General features: G+C 45.8%; 2 protein-coding genes across 3 annotated transcripts in view; one reads left to right on the top strand and one right to left on the bottom strand.

Moving 5' to 3' along the window:
- The window catches only part of Usp8 (ubiquitin specific peptidase 8), an 85,495-nt gene extending 73,809 nt beyond the window's left edge, over positions 1–11,686 (top strand). Inside the window, exons 17-18 of one of the 2 annotated variants that reach the window (XM_023724046.1) lie at positions 9,603–9,735; positions 9,871–11,686. In XM_023724046.1, the coding sequence (XP_023579814.1) occupies positions 9,603–9,735; positions 9,871–10,056 (319 nt within the window). In that variant the 3' untranslated portion in view covers positions 10,057–11,686. The remainder of the gene's footprint in view (positions 1–9,602; positions 9,736–9,870) is intronic. The other variant, XM_004639001.2, reaches the window with a different exon arrangement.
- Positions 11,687–12,235: 549 nt separating this feature from the next.
- Positions 12,236–18,887, bottom strand: part of Usp50 (ubiquitin specific peptidase 50) — a 39,552-nt gene continuing 32,900 nt past the window's right edge. The window contains exon 7 of the mRNA XM_004639058.2: positions 12,236–12,479. Coding sequence (XP_004639115.1) covers positions 12,288–12,479 — 192 coding nt within the window. The 3' untranslated portion in view covers positions 12,236–12,287. The remainder of the gene's footprint in view (positions 12,480–18,887) is intronic.

Genomic DNA, 18,887 nt, shown 5'->3' with positions numbered 1-18,887 from the left:
TATGAGTTCAGAGAATTCTTTTCTTATTTCAGAAAGTTCCACTCTGAGTTCCTCTATAACTTTCTGCTGTTGCTTATTTACTATTGACACTATTAATTCGTACATTTGAGCTGAGGTAGTAGAAAAGAATTCCGCTCTGAGTTCCTCTATGACTTTCTGCTGTTGCTTATTTACTGTCGACACTATGAATTCATACATTTCAGCTGAGCTAGAGTCCACTGCACTTGTTCTGGCTGGGCATTGGGTTTCCTCCATATGTTTCTGCATTTGATTCTTTACCACAGATGTTATTAATTCAGGGATTTATTTTTTTCATTTCCAATCTGAGTTCCTCTATACCTTTCTGCAGCTGTTTATTTCAGAAGCCGTTGATTCATTGATTTCGGCTGTGTGATTCCCAGTTTGTTCTGTGTTAGTGTCCTCTGCACTTGTTATGCATGGGCTTGGCATCTGAGATTGCATTTTGCTCCTTCTCGTTGTCCTGTTGTATAGCGCTGTCTTCTGACCTTTGTTGTAGATCTTTGGTGCAGTTATAACCTTAGCACCTACTGAAGTTCAGGTGTAGATCTACAAAGTTTGGATTTATCCAGCTGTGCCTTGCTTGGGTCTGGCTGCTGCTGCCCTTGGGGGCGAACCTGTTGTGCCCCTCTGGCAAGATGTTCTGCTCCTGCACTAGCTGGGTAGTTCTGTCCTCTACTCTTTGCAGGGATTGCAGCTGCAGGGTTTCACCCCAGGCCTGAGCTGAGTCTGGAGGGGACAAGATGGAGTAGGGGGGAGAGCTGCCTCTCCCACATAGTCAATGGGCCTGGGCTAGAACTGGATCTGGGGGTTCTGAATGTGGCAGAAATTCCTACTCGGCAGGCGGGGTGGGGGAGGGGCTGCAGAGTAGTTCGGGGCGTCCCAAGGGGGTGGAAGAGGTTCTCACCCATGCTGCGCCTGGGCTAGGACCAGTAGGTCCCGCTGGCACATAGTAGCCAGAAGCTCTCCCTCACACTCACCGGGCCTGGGCTAGGACTCTGATTAGGTTTTTAAAAATGAAATATTTGATTTTTTTTTTACTTGATTTTTAAGTATTTTTTTTTTCTTAGGCGTGTGTGTGTGTGTGTGTGCGCGTGCAGCATCTCACTATGCAGCTGAAACTGTATAATTTTAAAGATAAAGTCTGCTAATGATCTCAGTGTTAAATGTGGGTGGTTTTGCTCAGATTTTTTAAGCTGTAAAATATAGTCTAGTCATAACAAAAATAGTGTTGAAGTTATAGAATACATGTGAGGTCTTTTGCTGTCATTCTTGTATTACCCATGTGTGGAATGGCAACTCTGAGGCAATTTTAAAAATCTTTTCAAAATAAGTTTCTTTTTATAGAGCAGTACAATTTTTGCTTCAAAGAAAACATTTATTTTTTAATATTTTGGCGGAACCGGGGATTGAACTGAGGCCCTTGCCAGAGATCAAAGAAAACATTTCTATTTGTATTAGATGTTCCCAGACAATTGTTTGTGTTAATTTCACACGGCCGTGTTCAGATTTCTCTCATGAAAGGTCTCACAAAGGCTTTTTCTATCAGTTTTTATTTTGAGGGATGAGGGGTTATAACCATGCTGTAAGTTGACTACAGAGCTGTTAAGTTTTATGGTTGAACATTATGAGAGGATGTCAAAAATATATTTGGTTCAGAATTCAGTTTAATGTATTTTATAAGTGCATATTTTAGAGAATGGTTTTCAATATTTAGGTATTTTCATGCATATTTATGGAAGCAACCACTTAAAGGACTGAGCTAGGGCCAGGCCCCCTAAGGTTTTTTTTTTTTTGCTCCGAATGCCTTCAGGGCATGCTTGCCTGGCTGGAGTGTTGTGGGGATGAACTAGAGCAACCTGAGGCTGACAGCTTTGTGGAAGCAGCCACTTAAAGGATGCATATTTATGACATTGAGCATATGCATCCCACACTGCCCTCCTTTATACTTCCTTGCCCTTATACAGCTTGGACTTATAGTGATCTTCCTGTTTTAGCCTCCCAGAGCTGGGATGATAGGTGTGTGCCACCACGCCTGGTCTCAGTGTCAGCTTGGGCTCATTGTGTTTGGAATGAGCACAGCATACGGTGCTGGGGATTGAACCCAGGTTCTTGTGTTTGCCAGTCAAGCACTTAGACCACTGAGCTATCTCTCTGGTCCTCTTATAATTTCATATTATCTTTTTCTTTAAGATTATATATATTGGGGCTGGGGAGATGGCTCAGTGGAATAAGCACTTCCCTGGCAAGCACAAGGGTCTGAATTCAATCCCCGGTTCTGAAAAAAAAAAAAAGATTACATGTATTTTTGAGCTGGGTTTGGTTATACACACCTATAATCCCAGCGCTCGGGAGGCTGAGGCAAGAGGATCATTGAGTTTGAGACCAGACTGGACTACAAAGTGAGCTCAAGGATTAGAGCTGCATAGTGAGACCCTATATCAAAAAGACCAAAAAAAAAATTTTTTTTGTATGTATTAGAGAAAATGTGTAGTGCTTATCTTTCCAGGTCTGGCTTATTTTGCTTAACATGATGATCTTTAGTTTCTTCCATTATCGTGCAGCTGATATAATTTCATTCATCGCTGAATAATACTCCATTGGGTGTTACTATGTTATATTTGTCCATTTAAATTTGGCTACTGTCACTGGGCTGTAGTTAACGTGGATATGCACAGAACCCTGTAATACACTGGCTTTAATTCCTTTGGGTAAATGCTGAAGAATGGTAGAGCAAGGTCATCTGTTTTTAGTTCTTTGAGGAACCTTGATACTGATTTCTGTAGAAGCTGTACGTCCTCACTCACCCACGGTGCACAAGAGTTAATTAACCCTGCATCCTCGCCTGAGTGGTGTTGTCTTGATGACGGCCATGCTGACAGGGTGAGGTGATTCTCAGTGGTTTTGACTTGCCTCTCCCTGATAAATAGATGCTAGACAGTGTTTTATAAATGTACTGGCCATGTTTACTTCGAGAAGTGGCTCTTTCAATTCATTTGGTCATTTATTGACTGGGCTTTTACTTGTGTGTTCATTTTTATGGTTTTTTTTTTTTTTTTTTTTTGTCTTTTAAAGATAGGGTCTCCCTATGCATGTCAGGTTGGCCTTGAGCTCACTTTGTAGCCCAGGCTGGTCTGGAACTCACAGCAATTCTCCTGCCTCAGCCTCACAAGCACTGGGATTACAGGCAAGTGCCAAATTCTCTGACATTAAGAGTACCTGGCAAAGATTTTCTGTCGTCTAGCCTCTCTTTTCATTCCTGTTTCCTGTGCTGTGCAGAAGCTTTTTAATTTGATGTGACTTATTTTAGTTGTGATACCTCCAGTCTTACTCTTTATGTTCAGGACTCTTTGGCTATTCTGGGCTATTGTTTCCATATGAATGTCAGGGTTGTTGTCCACAACTCTGTGAAGAATGTCACCAGAACTTTGCTGGAGGATTGCACTGGCTCCAGGTCACTTTTGGTAGCATGGTCATCTAGTATTCTGCCAATCCATGGACAGGGGACATCTTGCTGTCTTCTACTTTTTTCTTCAGTGTTTTTAAGTTTCATTCTAGAAGTCTTTCACCTCTCGTTAGTTCGATTCCTAGGAGTTTTTGTATTTGTTTTTAGGTATGAGTAAAGCTATTAATGGAATCATTCCTGATTTCTCAGCTTGTTCATTATTGTTGTATAGTAAGTGACTTATAGAAAAGAATGTACTAATTCTCCTGTGATTCTCATTCCTAATTCTCATTTTAAAAAATTGTTTATAATCTTTTTTAAAAATTTATAGGAGCCAGGGAGATGGCTCGGTGGAATAAGCGCTTCCCTGGCAAGCGCAAGGGCCTGGGTTCAATTCCCGGTTCTGCCAAAAAAAAAAAAAAAAAATTATTTGCTACAGGGTCTGCTCGGACTCGTAGTGATCCTCCTTTGTCGGCCTCCTCAGCACTGGGATTACAGGTGTGCGCCACAATACCTGCTTTCAGGGCTGGCAAAGCATGCAGGAAAGGGGATCAAACTCGGGTCCTTGTGCTTGCCAGGCAGGCACACTTAGACTGCTGGACTCCTTATGGCTTCCTAAATGTAGGATGATGTCATCTGCAAAAAAAATTTGAATCTCTTTCTTTTGCCTAATTTATCTGGTTATAATTTCAGTGACTGTGTTGAACTGGTAGAGTGCATACCTGCTCTTTTCCTGAACTTAGAGGAAATGCTTTCAGTTTTTCTTTATCCACTATGATGTTGCCTGTGCATTTGTCGTATATTTCCTTGACTGTGCTGAAGATCTTTTGATACTTAATTTCTTTAGGACTATTATCATGAAAGGATGTTGAATTCTGTCAAAGATTTTCTCAGTATGATTGAAATGATCATGTAGTTTTATCCTTGATTTTATTTATGGGATATATTAGTATTATTAATTTTATACTTTGAACCATTTTTGCATCCCTAGAATAAAATTAACTCGGTAATGGTATACAGTCTTTTTAATGTCCTACTAACTCCAGTTTGAAAGTATTTTATTAAAGTGTATGTGTATTCATCAGCAATATTGGTTATAATTTTCTTTTTTTGTTATGTTCTTACTTGGCTTTGGTATTGGGATGATACTGTCCCATAGAAATTAGTTTGGCCCCTTTCTATGTCATGGCCTAGTTTGAGGAGCATTGGTGTCAGCTCTTCATCTTCATGCCGTGGAGGATGTGAATGTAGCTACTCCTGCTAATTTTCAGGTTTTATAGATAACTATGAAGTTTAATTGATCTATAATTTAACTCTGATTTTTTTTGGGGGGGGTCTAGACAAAGGATAAGAATAGATATTTAAGTCACCCACTACTCTGTGATGAGTCCGTGTGGTCGTGGGCTTTACTTCACTGGGACTTGTTATGGCTGCTTCAGTCTCATTGTTCTTATTGACCTGTTTCGATTATGTCCTCTTGATTCAGATTTGGTAGATCATATATCTCTAGAAGTTTGTCCATTTTCTTATACATTCTCCAATTTACCGAATATAGACTTTCTTTTGAAAACGATCTTCTGGATTTTAATGGTGTCTGTTGTAACATTGTCCCTTTTACCTCCAATTAGTTTGTTGTCTTCTCTCATTTAGTTTGAGTGACGATTTATCAGCTTTATGTTTTCAGAGAATCATCTGTTTCACTGATCCTATGTATTGTTAGTTTCTATTTCAGTAATCCCAATTCTGCTTTTTTTTTTTTTTTTTTTTTTTTTTTCATTTTTTTTTTTTTTTTTTGGCAGAACCGGGGATTGAACTCAGGCCTTTGCATTTGCCAGGGAAGCACTTACTCTACTGAGCCATCTCCCTGGTCCCCAAACTCTGCTTTTTATTATTTCTTCCTATTGGGTTGGGTTTGGTTTGTTCTTGCTTTTCGAAGACCTCGCGATATACAGCATTGGTTATTTTATGTAGGCAGACACAGTCATGAGAGTCCCTCCAGACCTGTCCTTGCTGGGTACTAGAATCTGGTGTGCTGCATTTCCATTTTCACTTGATTCTATTGATTTTTAAATATTTCTTGTGATTTATTCATTGACCTAAGTTAATTGTTGCATCTGCATGTGTTTTGTATAGTTTTGTTCCCTGTTATCATGATTTGATAATGTTGCAAGGAACTTTTAATTTTTTTTGTATTTGTTAAGCATTTTGTATGACATTTCATGCATGAGCTGCTATAAAGTGTATTTTCTAGTTGTCCAATGCAGTATTCTGTAGATAGATAACTATGAAGTTTAATTGATCTATAATTTAACTCTGATTTTTTTTTGGGGGGGGTCTAGACAAAGGATAAGAATAGATATTTAAGTCACCCACTACTCTGTGATGGTCTGTGTGTCAAGTACTGTTTATGAAACCAGGTGCACCAATGCTCACTGCAGATAGGGTTATAACTGTCATAGATATGAGGGGTTCAGATATATGGCTCCAGTGTGGAGTAGCCTTGTCTCTAATTTTGTCTTCAAGTCTGCCGTGGAGGATGTGAATGTAGCTACTCCTGCTAATTTTCAGGTTTTATTCACTCCTTATCTTTCTACCCCACTCCACATCATTTTCCTTCCTTTCGCTTTTAGTCTGTGTGCGTCTGATGGTGTGTTCGTGTAAGCAGCAAAGGATTGGGTTTTGGGTTTTAGTCCGGTTAGCCTGTGTGTTTTAACTGGAGAATGAATAGGATGTACATTCAGAGTTATCACAGCAAGTAGGGCCAGGGATATAGCTCAGTGGCACAGCACCTGCCTGGCAAGCACAAGGCTCTGGGTTTGATTCCTGGTACCAAAAAACAAAAAGGTATACACTAATTCCTGTCATGTTTTGTAGTGTTTGGTTTTTTTCCTTATTTTCATTTGCTTATCTACTTTACTTCTTCTATGTAAGGAACTTTTCTTTTATGCTAACTATACTTACCTTGGAAGACCTTTATTTTTCCTTCAGTTATGAAGAATAGTTGGTTATAGTAATGAAGGTTGGAAGTTTTTTTCCCCTTTTGAAATGCACACTCTATGCCTCCTGGCTGTTACAGCGGCTCCGCAGAGCAATCTGGAGCACTTCTGATGGGTCTTATTAGTGGCCTGGCCTTTCTTTCCTGCAGCTTGCAGTATTCTCTCCTTGTTCTGTACTCTTGGCATTTGAACCATAATATGACAGGACGAGGTTCTTTTTGCTCAGGCCTGTTGGAGGATCCTCCTGCTTCCTGTGCTTGTATGTCTTTATCTTTTGTAAGATTTTCTGCTGTTGTCACTGAATATGTTTTCTATACCTTTAGTCTTTTCCTTGGTACCTTCTACATCAAAATTTCTTAAGTTTGGTTTTCTGTGTCTCAGAGTTCTGGGAGTGATAATTCACCCACCTTGTCTTCAAGCTTGAACTGCTGTATTGTGCTTGATCCAAAGCTGGTGATGTTGGGGCTGGTGAGATGGCTCAGTGGTCTAAAGCACCTACTTAGAACAAGCTTAGCAAAGCACAGGGACCGCGGTTCGATCCCCAGCACCACATGCCAGCCCGCCCCGCCCCCTGGTGGGCTGAGCTGGCCACACACACACACACACACACACACACACACACACACACAAATAAATAAATAAAATTCAAAGCTGGTGATGCGTCCCACTGAGGGTTTGTTTTGCTTTTAGTATCTCACTCCCAGGACGTTTGTCTTCTTCAGAACCCCTCTCCTTGTTGGAGTGCTTTTTTATATCCTGTACTCTCTTCATTTGTTTAGATGTGTACTGGTGTTCTCTTTGAAGTCACTAATCAAGCTGCTCAATTCTCTGCTTGGCGCTGGCTGTCTTTGCATCCGGTCACTGAGGTGTTAGGGTCGTCTGCAGGCGTCAGGACGCCTTGTCCTATTTCCTGTCTCTGTGCTGAGCTTTGTGTATTATTGGAATGGACATGAGGGCCTTTGGAATGACCAGCCTGCTTTTAAGGGGGCTTGACCCCCTCCCCCTCAGAGAGGAGGCGATGATCCACAGTAATGACAGCACTGACAGCGAAAAGCACTAACTGCACCACCCATCACTCTCAATGGGAAGGACGGCAGCAGTAACATCAGCTAAGAGGCAAAGTAATAATAAAGTGGAGGGCTGGGGCAAGGGCACAATGCAAGCAGCAGCGAGTAGCTTTTAAAAGGAAGAAAAAGAGCAAGATACAGTATCTGATTAAAAAGGTAAATACAATTAGCTTGTTTTACAGAGGAACAAAGAAAAAAAGAGTAAAAAGGAAATCCTGTGTGCCCAGGTGTTCGGCTCAATGACATTTTCAGGGAGCTGTGTTGTTAGAGAAGCAGCCAGGAACCACGCCTGCAGCCTCCTACACTTTCTGACTTTGCCACTTAACTGCCACACCACGCAGGCGGGAGCCTCCACCCCTAGCTGGTGAGGCCTCCTGTCTGCGGGGTCTGCTTAGGCAGGGGCTTTCTGGGTTTGCTCCTGGGCATTCCCATGGACTGCTAGCACGACGGGCGGGCTGGCCCTGCCACTGCACAGGCTCCAGTCCGGGCCCATAGAGCCGGTATCAGAGCCATGCAGCCCAGACTTCGTGGTTGTAGGAGGGCCCTACCCTTGGCTGCATGCTGCAGTGGGTACAGCAAGGCACTAGTGTAGTCTGTCCCGGGGCCCTGATCTGGCACACTCACCATGGAGCCCTCCGCAGCCTCGATCCCTGCTGTGTACACCACCTCAGGGGCCTGCAGCCAACCCTCCCATCCAGTCACTGCGCCGGGTGTCTGTAGAGCCCGGAGGGGTAAGGTGTCGGTGTTGTGGGGCTTCTGGACATGACACCCAGGCCCATGGCCAGCACTGCAGTGGCTTTCTAATCCAAAGCCTCGACACATGAGGGGCCACTGTCACAGCAGTCAGTCAGTGTAGCCTCTGCCTTCCCCAGTGCTGCCCGTCACTTGTGTCTCTGTGGGCCTCTTGTCCTCCCAGCAGTGGCACTTGGGGCTGTTTTATACTTTCTCTGCCTCTCCACACTTCACATTTTAGCTTTCCTGTCACCTTGTGATCCTCAGGATATGGTGTGTGATTGAAAAAGGGTTTTAACTTTTAGAATTCATTAGTGTGAAAGACACTCTGTCCCAAATCACCTCAGTACTTTGAAAACACTTAGCCCATCATTCCTGTACTTTGTAAAGCAGTTCTGGAGCCCTCTTTCCTGAGTCTTTAGCTGCACTGCTGTGGCTGCCTCCATGTCCTGAAAGGGCTCACAATGCCTCCCTTCTCTGGGCATGCTGACTTGGAGAAGAGCCAGAAGTTGCATGCTGCCAGGCCTGGTGAACGTGGTGGAGGAGGATGCAGCACGCGCATGTGTGTGTGCGTGCGTGCGTGCGTGCGTGCGTGCCTGCCTGCTAGGGTTACAGGCGTGCACCACCACACTGATACTGGGGATTGAACTCGGGACTTTCCGCTTCTAACTGTAAACACGCACTATTTTGATCATCCCTGTAGTTTCATACTTGTACATTATAGATTCACACAATGGATCTTGCTGCCCTGCCATCCCAGTAGTTCCCAGAATGCAGTTTTTAAACTGTAATCCAGGGGCTGTGTATGTAGCTCAGCAAGCAGGTGCCTGGCTAGCACATGTTAAGGCCTTGGGCCCAGTGCATGGTACACAAAACAGTAGTAATTCTGAAGTGACCACATGGCACCCCGCTATCAGTATTTGGGAGAACACAGTGCGCTAACAGTGCCACTGATTTGCTCACGAAGCCCCTGTGGTCAGGGTCTGCCTCTAGTTTTCCCAGCAGTACGCGTTTGCTCCTGAGCAGCTGTCTTGGGCTTTCTGTGTGCTTTCATTGTGGCCTGCGTTCCAGAACCTGGAGAAGCCGTGTCTAACGGCTCCAGCCTGCAGGAGTCAGGGACGCCCTGCAGACCCACCTGTACGTGCCAAGTGGCCTCGGGTAGGTCATTTCATACTTACAGTCTCAGTTTGCTCACTTGTAAAACGTACAAATACTTCCACTGCGAAAATTCTGAGTCTGTGATTTGAGATGAACTTCCGGGTCATGGCTAACAGCCAGCTGTTAGATGAGTAAGGACTTATTCTGCTGTCCCGGAGCATAATTGTGCAATGTTGTATTTTGCAGTTTCTCCTACGATGGCAGGTGGAAACAGAAGTTACAAACCTCTGTGGACTTTCCTCTAGAAAATCTTGACTTGTCACAGTATGTTATTGGTCCAAAGAACAGTTTGAAGAAATACAATTTGTTTTCTGTTTCAGTAAGTATCTCCTGGAACTAGACTATTGTCCAAGAAAACTAATAGGAGTTTCGGGTGACTCCCTGGCAGGTGCGTGGGCGCAGGGGCTGAGCGGGAGACTGGCGGTGCTCATGCGGTCCTCCTTGTCCTGCACAGAATCACTACGGCGGGCTGGATGGAGGCCACTACACTGCTTACTGTAAAAACGCGGCGAGACAGCGGTGGTTTAAGTTCGATGATCACGAAGTTTCTGACATCTCTGTTTCTTCTGTGAAGTCGTCGGCGGCGTACATTCTCTTTTATACTTCCCTGGGACCACGAGCAGCCGACCTAGCCACATAAGGAGACGTGGGCGACGAGTTAGTTAGGTTCTCAAAGGCGGGGCAGCGCAGCTCCCGAACTGCCAACGGGGCGGGGCTGGCTGTGGAGAGGGTTCTGGCCTGGGAGCGTGTTCTCAGCACTCTCTCTCAGCAGAGGCCAGTGCTGTCACCAGAACTGACAGGCAGCGTTAGCAGTGCCGCGGGAGGCGCCCCTGCAGGTAACAGTTACTTCAAAACAATGTTTTTAGTCTGCTCCAAAGTTAAAGTAATTACCTAGCAAAGTATTACCATACTACTGGTTGAAGAACCACTGTAACCTTCATTTTCCTTTTCACTGTTCCGGCCTTTTCACATTTCTAACCCGGCTTGATCTGCTACGTACGCTAGAGTGGTGGAGAACAGGCAGGAATGTATGTGTACGGATTTATTGCACACTTGCACATCAGAGCGATGTACATAGTTTAACGTGTTCTTTCTGTGAAGCCTTGAGCTCAGAGGGCTGCGTTTTAGTTTGGTTTTCTTTTTTCTTTTTTTGGCCTCTCCCAAGTAACTGCAGTGCTTTCTTAGGGAAACGACAGGGCAAAGCTATTTTTCTGTTGGCTTTGGGCTGTATTTGTGCACTAAATCTTTATTCTAAAAAATAAACTTTCTTTAATTTTTTAAAAATGAGAATCTCATTACATTAAAATATTAATGAGAAAAATAATTTAAAACCCTATAAGTGTTCTGTCTTTAATGATATATAAACAGTCTAGGACGGTAAAGCCTATGGTGGTTTTACGGTCTCAGTTTCCTCATTCGTAAAACGTACAGATACTTCCACTGCTAAAATTCTGAGTCTTTGATTTGAAATAAAAGATTTTAGACGTTGGTACATTTTGGTATTCGTGAGGACCACGTTCATCATGGGGAATGTGCGCCTGTACGTAGATCCCTTTATCCTCATCCCCCACTGGGTTTTAGATCTAGACTGCCTGTGCACACACGCTCGCTACACCGCCCCCATCTGTAGCCCATCACTCTGGTTCTAAGTTCAGTTCCCCGGTCCTCCCGAATCAGGATTCCGCCCCTATGGCGCCAGCGCCGTGTGCAGCATTTAGGATCCTCAGCAAACGGATGAGGGTAAAACCACCTAGACTCCTCCTCCTCTGTCGGTCAGCGGGCCTGGAGTTGGGCCTGACCGCAGAGCCGCTGTCTCCGAAGGCCGTGCAACACGGGCACAGGGGTCCTCGCACTGACCTTGGAGACTGGTCACTACACATGACGTCACTGAAACCTGCCCGTAAGATTACCAGGATGCCTGCATGCGGGCCCCATAAGTGTACCTTGGAGAGGACCACGCCCAGGCTGGAATGGTAAAGCTGACACTGTTTTGTGTTGCGAGCTACTTGAAAGGATGTTGGAATCTTGGCTAAATTACTGTCAGCTGAATGTTTTCGGGCCACATTCAGCAGCTGACCAAACTGAACAAACAAGATCTTTTTCAGTGCAGAGATCAAACCCAAGGTCTTCCGCCTGTGCTAGGCAAGTGCTCCATCACCGGCGGTGATGATGGAGGACAGCTCTGTGAGGGATCTTTAGAAAATCTTTGGTTCAGGAGGGGCCAGGGAGATGGCTCAGTGGAATAAGTGCTTCCCTGGCAAGCATAAGGGCCTGAGTTCAATCCCCGGTTCCGCCAAAAAAAAGAAAAGAAAATCATTGGTTGGGCCAGGGACATAGCTCGGTGGCATGAGGCAATTGCAAGATACTGAGTTAAATCTCCGGTACTGCAGGGAGGGAGGGAGGGAGGGAGGGAGGGGAGAAAAGAAAGAAAGTAAAGGAAGAAAATGGTTTTTTGCAGCACTTGAGGCTGAGGCAGGAGGATCTCTGTAAGTTTAAAGGTGCCCTGGACTGTATAGCGAGTTCAAGGCCAGACTGAGCTACATAGATTCTATATCAAAAACATTTTTAAAAATGTGCTGAAATAGTTTATGATAAAAATCCACAAAAATAAATACTAAATTTTGGAACTTGAGTCCCCTGTGAAATCTGTGGTGCTCTGAGGCCTCCACCCTTGAGCTCTGTATTACTTTCCTGCTTTGTCCAGAAGCCAAGACCTACTGTCTTATCTGCTGGAGCCAGGTGTCAAAAGGCTGCAGGAGAGAGTGGAGACGCCAGTGGTGCACGTGGGCTGAGAGAGTTTAATGACTAAGCAAAGCCTCACTGGGGCTCCCGGGCCCCTTGCTGTGCAGTTCGCAGGAAAACAGCCTCTGCCTAACACTTGCACTTTAGTGTAGGGTTAGAGAAGGGCTGGCAGCTGTAGAACAGGAGGTAGGCCGTGGTGGTCTGAACCGAAGTAGCTGGAATCTCACTGACCCGAGTGTCGTCAAAGCTGTACCAGGCCTGGGTCTCCGAGTTCTTACAGAAAGCAGTGTAGTGGCCACTGTCCAGGTCACCAAAGTGATTCTAGGGGAGAAGGATGGGCAGACTTAGTATTTACGGGCACATGCTGAAGCCACAGGCGAGAAGGAAGGTGGAAGGGCCCCAAGAGCTATAGAAGGCTGCCCCTTCACTAGCTCGGGGGAAACGGGCTTCGTAGCAGCCCGCCTGCCGCTGGCGGAGGCAGTCTGGACCCGCGTTCTCGCTGCAGGAATGTGCCGTGGCCAGGTGCTATCTGTGAGCTCATAAATACTCACCACTGGCCCTTACCGTACAGCAGCTGCTACGCACTAAGAGACATTGTAAAATGAGTAGTACCTCACAGTTTCATTTAATGATAGGCTGAGTCCCCGCGCCCGCAGCCATCTCGAGGTCCGCTGTAGTTCCTGTCCTGTACGCGCCGCCATGCCCAAGTGCCCCAAGTGCGAGAAGGAGGTGTACTTTGCGGAACGGGTGACCTCGATGGGCAAGGACTGGCATCGATCCTGTCTAAAGTGTGAAAAGTGTGGAAAGACGCTGACCTCTGGGGGTCACTCTGAGGCTTTGGGCGGGGTGGTGCTGAGAGTCACACCTTCAAGTAGACCCAGGTTTCAGAGATCCCATCCTTGACCACCTGCTGGGCCACTGGCCATCCAGGCACATACCAGGCCTTATATCCAGAGATCCAGGGCTCCCAGCAGCCCCTCATGTCCCCAATAAAGCTGAACACTTGGAAGATAAAAACAAAAAAAAAAAAAAAAAATAATGATAGGCTGAGTCAGGAGGAAGTGTCCTAGCGTTGGACCAAGACGTGGACACGAGGCTGGGGAGGCAGCTCAAGCGCGTGCCTGGCAAGCGCAAGGTTCTGAGTTCGATCCGCAGTTATCAAAACACAAAAAGACAGACACAACTACATACTGCTACAGTGTAGTGTGCAGGGACAGTGCACCAACAAACCCTCCAGTCAGCTTGGACAAAACAAATCCCTGTCCCATTCTTTTTTTTCTTTTGGGGCTGTTGGAGAGGTGAGGGTGGAGACTGGGCTGTCAGCTGGCCTAAATTCGCTGTGTAGCCCACGCTGACCTCACACTTTGAGCAGTTCCGTCCCTCAGCCTCCTGAGAACAGGGCCTCCAGGCGTGCACTGCCACCTGCTGCCCCCTCTGTCTCCCCATGGCTTTCCTGACCAACACAGCAAGCCTGCTGAGCAAGGACAGGGTGTGGTGCGGAGCAGGGTCAGCAGCCAGGGCTGGGTCAGCTGCTGCCTGTTTGTGCACACAGCTGAAAAACTCCAGTATATTTTGTCACATGTGAGAATGACATTAAAGGGCTGGCGAGATAGCTCAGCAGACTAAGCACCTGCTTAGGCAAGCGCAGGGACCGGGGCTTGATCCCCAGCACCACATGCCGCACTGACTGCCCCTGGGCAGGCTGAGCCCACGGAAACTGGGCGGCGTGGTGCAGGCCTGTAAGCCCAGCACTGGGGAGGCTGAAAGCAGGAGGATCACTTCAAGTCTGAGCCGCACCTTCAGCCCCTGTACCAAATACATTAAAAAAAAGAATGACAGTAAGTCAAGCTTGGGTGTTCTTAGAGCGTCACAGGAACACCGCCGCTCTCATTTGTTTTCCAGTGGCTTCTTCAACGCTACAACGCAATAAATAAAACCCCAGGCCTACAAGGTTTAAAATACTTTCTGGCCCATTACAGAGTGACTTCACTGAGCCCTGCAGCAGGGGAGCAAGGGACTTTACGCCCAGTTCCACCCTTGGAGAAGCTGGTTAGCCTTGAGCTTCACTGCTGATCTGACGACCTGACCGCCGGCCAGCTTGCCCGAGCCACACTGGGAGGGCTTGAGTCACACGTTCCCTTGGGCCTTTTTCCTCACCCCCTCTCGCCTCATCTCATTTATATCCCAGGTGACAGAACATCGCTGCTGGTCCTGCTCTTTGCCATTGAGCTGATAATGAAGGGTGCTAACAACGCTGTCGTGTCACCTGAGAAATGCCACCGCTCTGGTGGGCGCGCAGCACCCAGGATGCTCACAGCCGAGCATCGTGCTCAGTTTTGATGAATTTGTAATTGACATAATGAGAGAAGGTGATGCGTCTTTCTAGACGTCCATCTCCAGGTGGCAGGAAGTGACCCCCCCCAAGAGTGACTGCTGCTGTACCCCTGCAAAACGCCTTTGAGGTGTGGGCGGGCGCGGGGTGCAGGACGTTGCAGGGGAGCGCGGCGTGTGATGGCAGCACTGAAGGCGCTTGGGGTGGAAGGCGGACTACACAGGAGAAGTACAGGCAACAGCCCGGCCAGAGGACTGAGGTCAGATTCACTGTGACGGAAGGACGCTGCCGCCACGTACTGTGCTGTTAGCTACCACTCTGGGGTCAGAGAACAGAATCATTTTGGGATCTTGTTCCCCTGCCTTCTCACCATTTGGGATTCAGATTTATACCCCATGAAGTCTGGGAATGCTGTGACATTCAAATGCAAGGTATTTCTGGGGTACTTAGCCAAAGAGAATCTCTCTCCAGATGGTTGCACTTTAAGTCAGCCATACAAGATGCCCACATACAGAAATCTAATCAAGTTGAGCCCCCAGGCCTTCCTTTCTGGAAAAGCCTCCCTGACCCTATAACTCCTGCATTCTGCATGTCCAGAAAAACAGCGTCATGTGGACAATGCTGAGTTTGCCGGCAGTGTGGGCAGCTGCCAAGCGCCCTTGGACCATGGAAGCCAAGTGCCTGGACGAGCAGAACGCATCCTGGGGAATCCGTTCCCTAAGGGCCTTTCTCAAGCGGGAGTCCCAGGAGCTCTCCTCCCAGATGAAACTTGACCCTCAAGCCTGTGAAGTGCAGGGTCTTGCTGATTCCTGAGATGCCCTCAAGGCATCTTTCTTGTCCCTGTACTAACTACAGTTTCTTTTTAATGGCAGCCATCCCTTAAAAAGTCAACAAAGAGGGGGTCGGGGAGATAGCTCAGTGGAATAAGCGCTTCCCTGGCAAGCGCAAGGGCCTGAGTTCAATTCCCGGTTCCACCAAAAAAAAAAAGTCAACAAAGAATCCTATAGATCAATTAAACCTAACATTTACAGGATTCAATCTAAAAACTGCAGGATACACTATGTTTTAATCAGTGCACAAAACTCTAGAATAGACCATATGTTAGGGCACAAAACAAGTCTTTAACCTCCCCAAAAATGAAAAAGCGTAAAATCATATCTTGCATCTTTTTTATCTTAAATAAAACTCGAAATCAAGAAGAAAAACTGAAGTTACACAAATACACGGGGACTAAACACCACACTTTAAACAGTGGGTCATGGAGGAAGTCAGAAGGGAATTTAAATTTTTTTCAAATAAATGAAAATGGAAACAACATACCAAAACCTGTGCAATAGCAGTACTAAAAGAGAAGCTTTTTGCAAAAACACAGATGTGAAATAAACTAATGAGGCATCTCAAGGACTCAGAAAAACAAGAAGAAACTAAGCCCAGACCTAGGACAGCAGAGAAAAAATGATCACAGCAGAACAAGTCTAAAAGGAAACACAAAAGGTCAATGAAAGTGTTAGCTCTTTCAAAAGATAAAATTGGCAGGGCCAAATAGCTCCGTGGATTAGGCGCAGGGGGCTGTGCCGGCCCCACCCCCCAGGCGCGCTGAGAGGGCAACTGAGACTGGGTGGTGGCGCGCGCCTGGAATCCCAGCTCTTGGGAGGCTGTAAACAGGAGGCTCACTGAGTCCGATCTAGTAGTGAGGCCCTGGACACCCTCTGTAGACCCTTCCCTAAAATACAAAAACAATAAATAATTAAAAAATAAAAGAGAAAATTGGCAAAGCTCTAGCTAGAGTAATGAAGGAAAAACAAAAACCTGAAAAATAAAAGATGAGAAAGGAGATACTACAAGGATCATAGGATTATTCTGAAAAACTGATAAACTGAGAAATGTACAAGTGGGCAAATTTCTATATGTCTAAAACCTTTCAAAATTAAATCAAGGGGCTAGGGAGATGGCTCAGTAGAACAAGCACTTGCCTGGCAAGCCAGAGTTCAATCCCCAGTTCAGGGGGCGGGGATCAAGAAGATTTAAAAATGCTAAAAAGTAATGAGATTGAATCAATACTAAAATGCGCCCCCAAAAAAGCCCAAGGCCAGATGGTGTCACTGCTGAATTTCAACAAACTTTTAAAAAAGAACATCTTTGCACACAGACTAAAAGGGAGCCCTTCCAAGCCTACTCTGCAAGACCAGTGTCACACAGTTACAAAAATCTGACAAGGTCATAGCAAGAGCAACAAACCACAGGCCATATCCTTGATGAAAACAGATGTAGGCAGGCGTGGTGCTGCACCTCTGTAGCTGTGACATTGAGGAGGCCGAGGCAGGAGGCCTGCCTCAAGTTCAAGACCAACCCTGCCTGCACAGTTCAAAGCCAGCCTAAACCACAGCAAAAGCCCATCTCAAAAATTCAAAGCCGGGCCAGGGAGATGGCTCAGTAGGATAAGCGCTTGACTGGCAAACACAAGGATGTGAGTTCAATCCCTGGTTCCGCAAAAAAAAAAAAATTCAAAGCCACGCACCACTGACCTTACGCCCGTGTCCCACCTACTCAGGAGGTTGACACGGGTGGATCTCAGCTGCAGGCTTAGCCTGGGCACTTACCAACTTGGCAAACCCTGTGTGAAAAAAGTCTGTTAAAGGGCTAGGTATGAATGGGCACTTTTCAGATGGAGCAGTACCAACGGATTAAAAAAAAAAAAACAAAAAAAAACCCCTCAAATTTAGTGGGGCTCTGATTTTATCTATAGTGTTTTGTTTCTTAACATAAATTGAGAGTAATGAATAAACTTACTACATTTTCTGTGGCTGAAATGTTTAATAATTATTAAAAAGCCCATCTAGAAACCAATCATTTGAGAAGGGTTCAAGGAACTAAAAATTGTTGGTGTATAATTGCTATTTTCAAATATCTGAAGAAACAGCATGTATAGAAAATGGTTTTCTGGGGCCGGGGAGATGGCTCAGTAGAATAAGCACTTGCCTGGCAAGCGTAAGGGCCTGAGTTCAATCCCCCGTTCTGCCAAAAAAAAGAAAAAGGGTTTTCTGCCCAGTTGTACAATAAACGGTTCAAGAATCAACAAATGGAATCACATCAAATTAAAAAGTTTCTACATAGCAAAAGAAACAGCCAACAGAGTAAAGAGACAACTTACAGAATGGAGAAAATTTTTACCAGCTACTACACAAAGGATTAAATAGATGAAATACCTAGAATATAAAACTCAAAAAATTAGATCCCCTGAATTTAGAGACTCAATAAAAATGGCCATGTGAAATGAATGGGCACTTTTCAGATGGAGCAGTACCAATGGGTAATATCTACATGAAAAAATGGTCAACATCTCTGGCCATTCAAGAGATGCAAATTAAACAAGACTGAGAGTCCATCTCACTCCAAAAACAATGCCTGCTCTGCAGACAGCAACCGTAACAAAGGCTGGAGGCCGTGGGGAGAAGGAGAAAGGAGCCCTTCTCTTGTGTCGGCAAGAGCACAGACTGGCACAGCTGCTACGGAAGGCAGTGTGGAGATTTCTTGAAAAACTAAAAGGATCTCATCTACAAGATGGTGGCCTGCTGAGCAGCACAGAAAGAGCCTGAGAGTTGCTGTCCAGACCTGGAAGACAGCAACACGTGGAAGACGACAGGGAGGGATGTAGGTGCCCTGCACCAGAAAGGGTCGGAGGTGTGAACTGAAGCTCAGGGGAGAGGGACCTTCAACAAGGAGGAAGAAGGTAGCCCATCTTCTCCCTGACGGGCCTCACTGCAGGAGACGCATGGTGACGCTAGTGACCCTAGAGGCCTCCAGGTTGAGACGGCGCAGGAAGGAAGCAGCGGATGGGCAGGACTGCACTGGCTCGAGGCGAGTGCTAGGGGCTTAGTCATCTGGCTGGAGGTGGGTGCTAGGGGCTTAGTCATCTCGAGAGAGGTACAGGCCGGGAGCCATCTTGGAGAGGGGCCACAAAACTATTTTTAAAAGATACTTCCATGACAGAGAACATCTGAGGAAAGCTGCGGCCACCAAACCAGCACTCCAAAGTTTTTGAAGGATGTTCTAGAAAAACATAACAAGGACTAGAACTCCATGAACCCCAACAGAAGAAAGCTACAAGACAAGGCAAGCAGAGGAGGGGGGAGAAAGGGAGGGAAAGGCAACAACAGGAAAAATAACATGACAAGGGCACTTCAGTACATATCTGCCATAACCGTCAATGATCTCAAGTCACCAAGCAGAAGACGTGGACAGAGCTGGGATTACGCCCAGTGGCACAGCACCTGCTTGGTAAACCCAAGGTCATAAGTTGGGTTCCCAGTATCCCAAAAAAGAAAGAAAAAGAAACAGACTGGCAGAATGAGTCAAGAAGCAAGACACAATAATATGCTGCATACAGTAAACACATT

The sequence above is a fragment of the Octodon degus genome, unplaced genomic scaffold, assembly GCF_000260255.1.
Source record: "Octodon degus isolate 3935 unplaced genomic scaffold, OctDeg1.0 scaffold00105, whole genome shotgun sequence".
Taxonomy (NCBI): domain Eukaryota; kingdom Metazoa; phylum Chordata; class Mammalia; order Rodentia; family Octodontidae; genus Octodon; species Octodon degus.
Note: the sequence above shows the minus strand (reverse complement) of the source record. Positions and strands in the feature narration are given on the sequence as shown.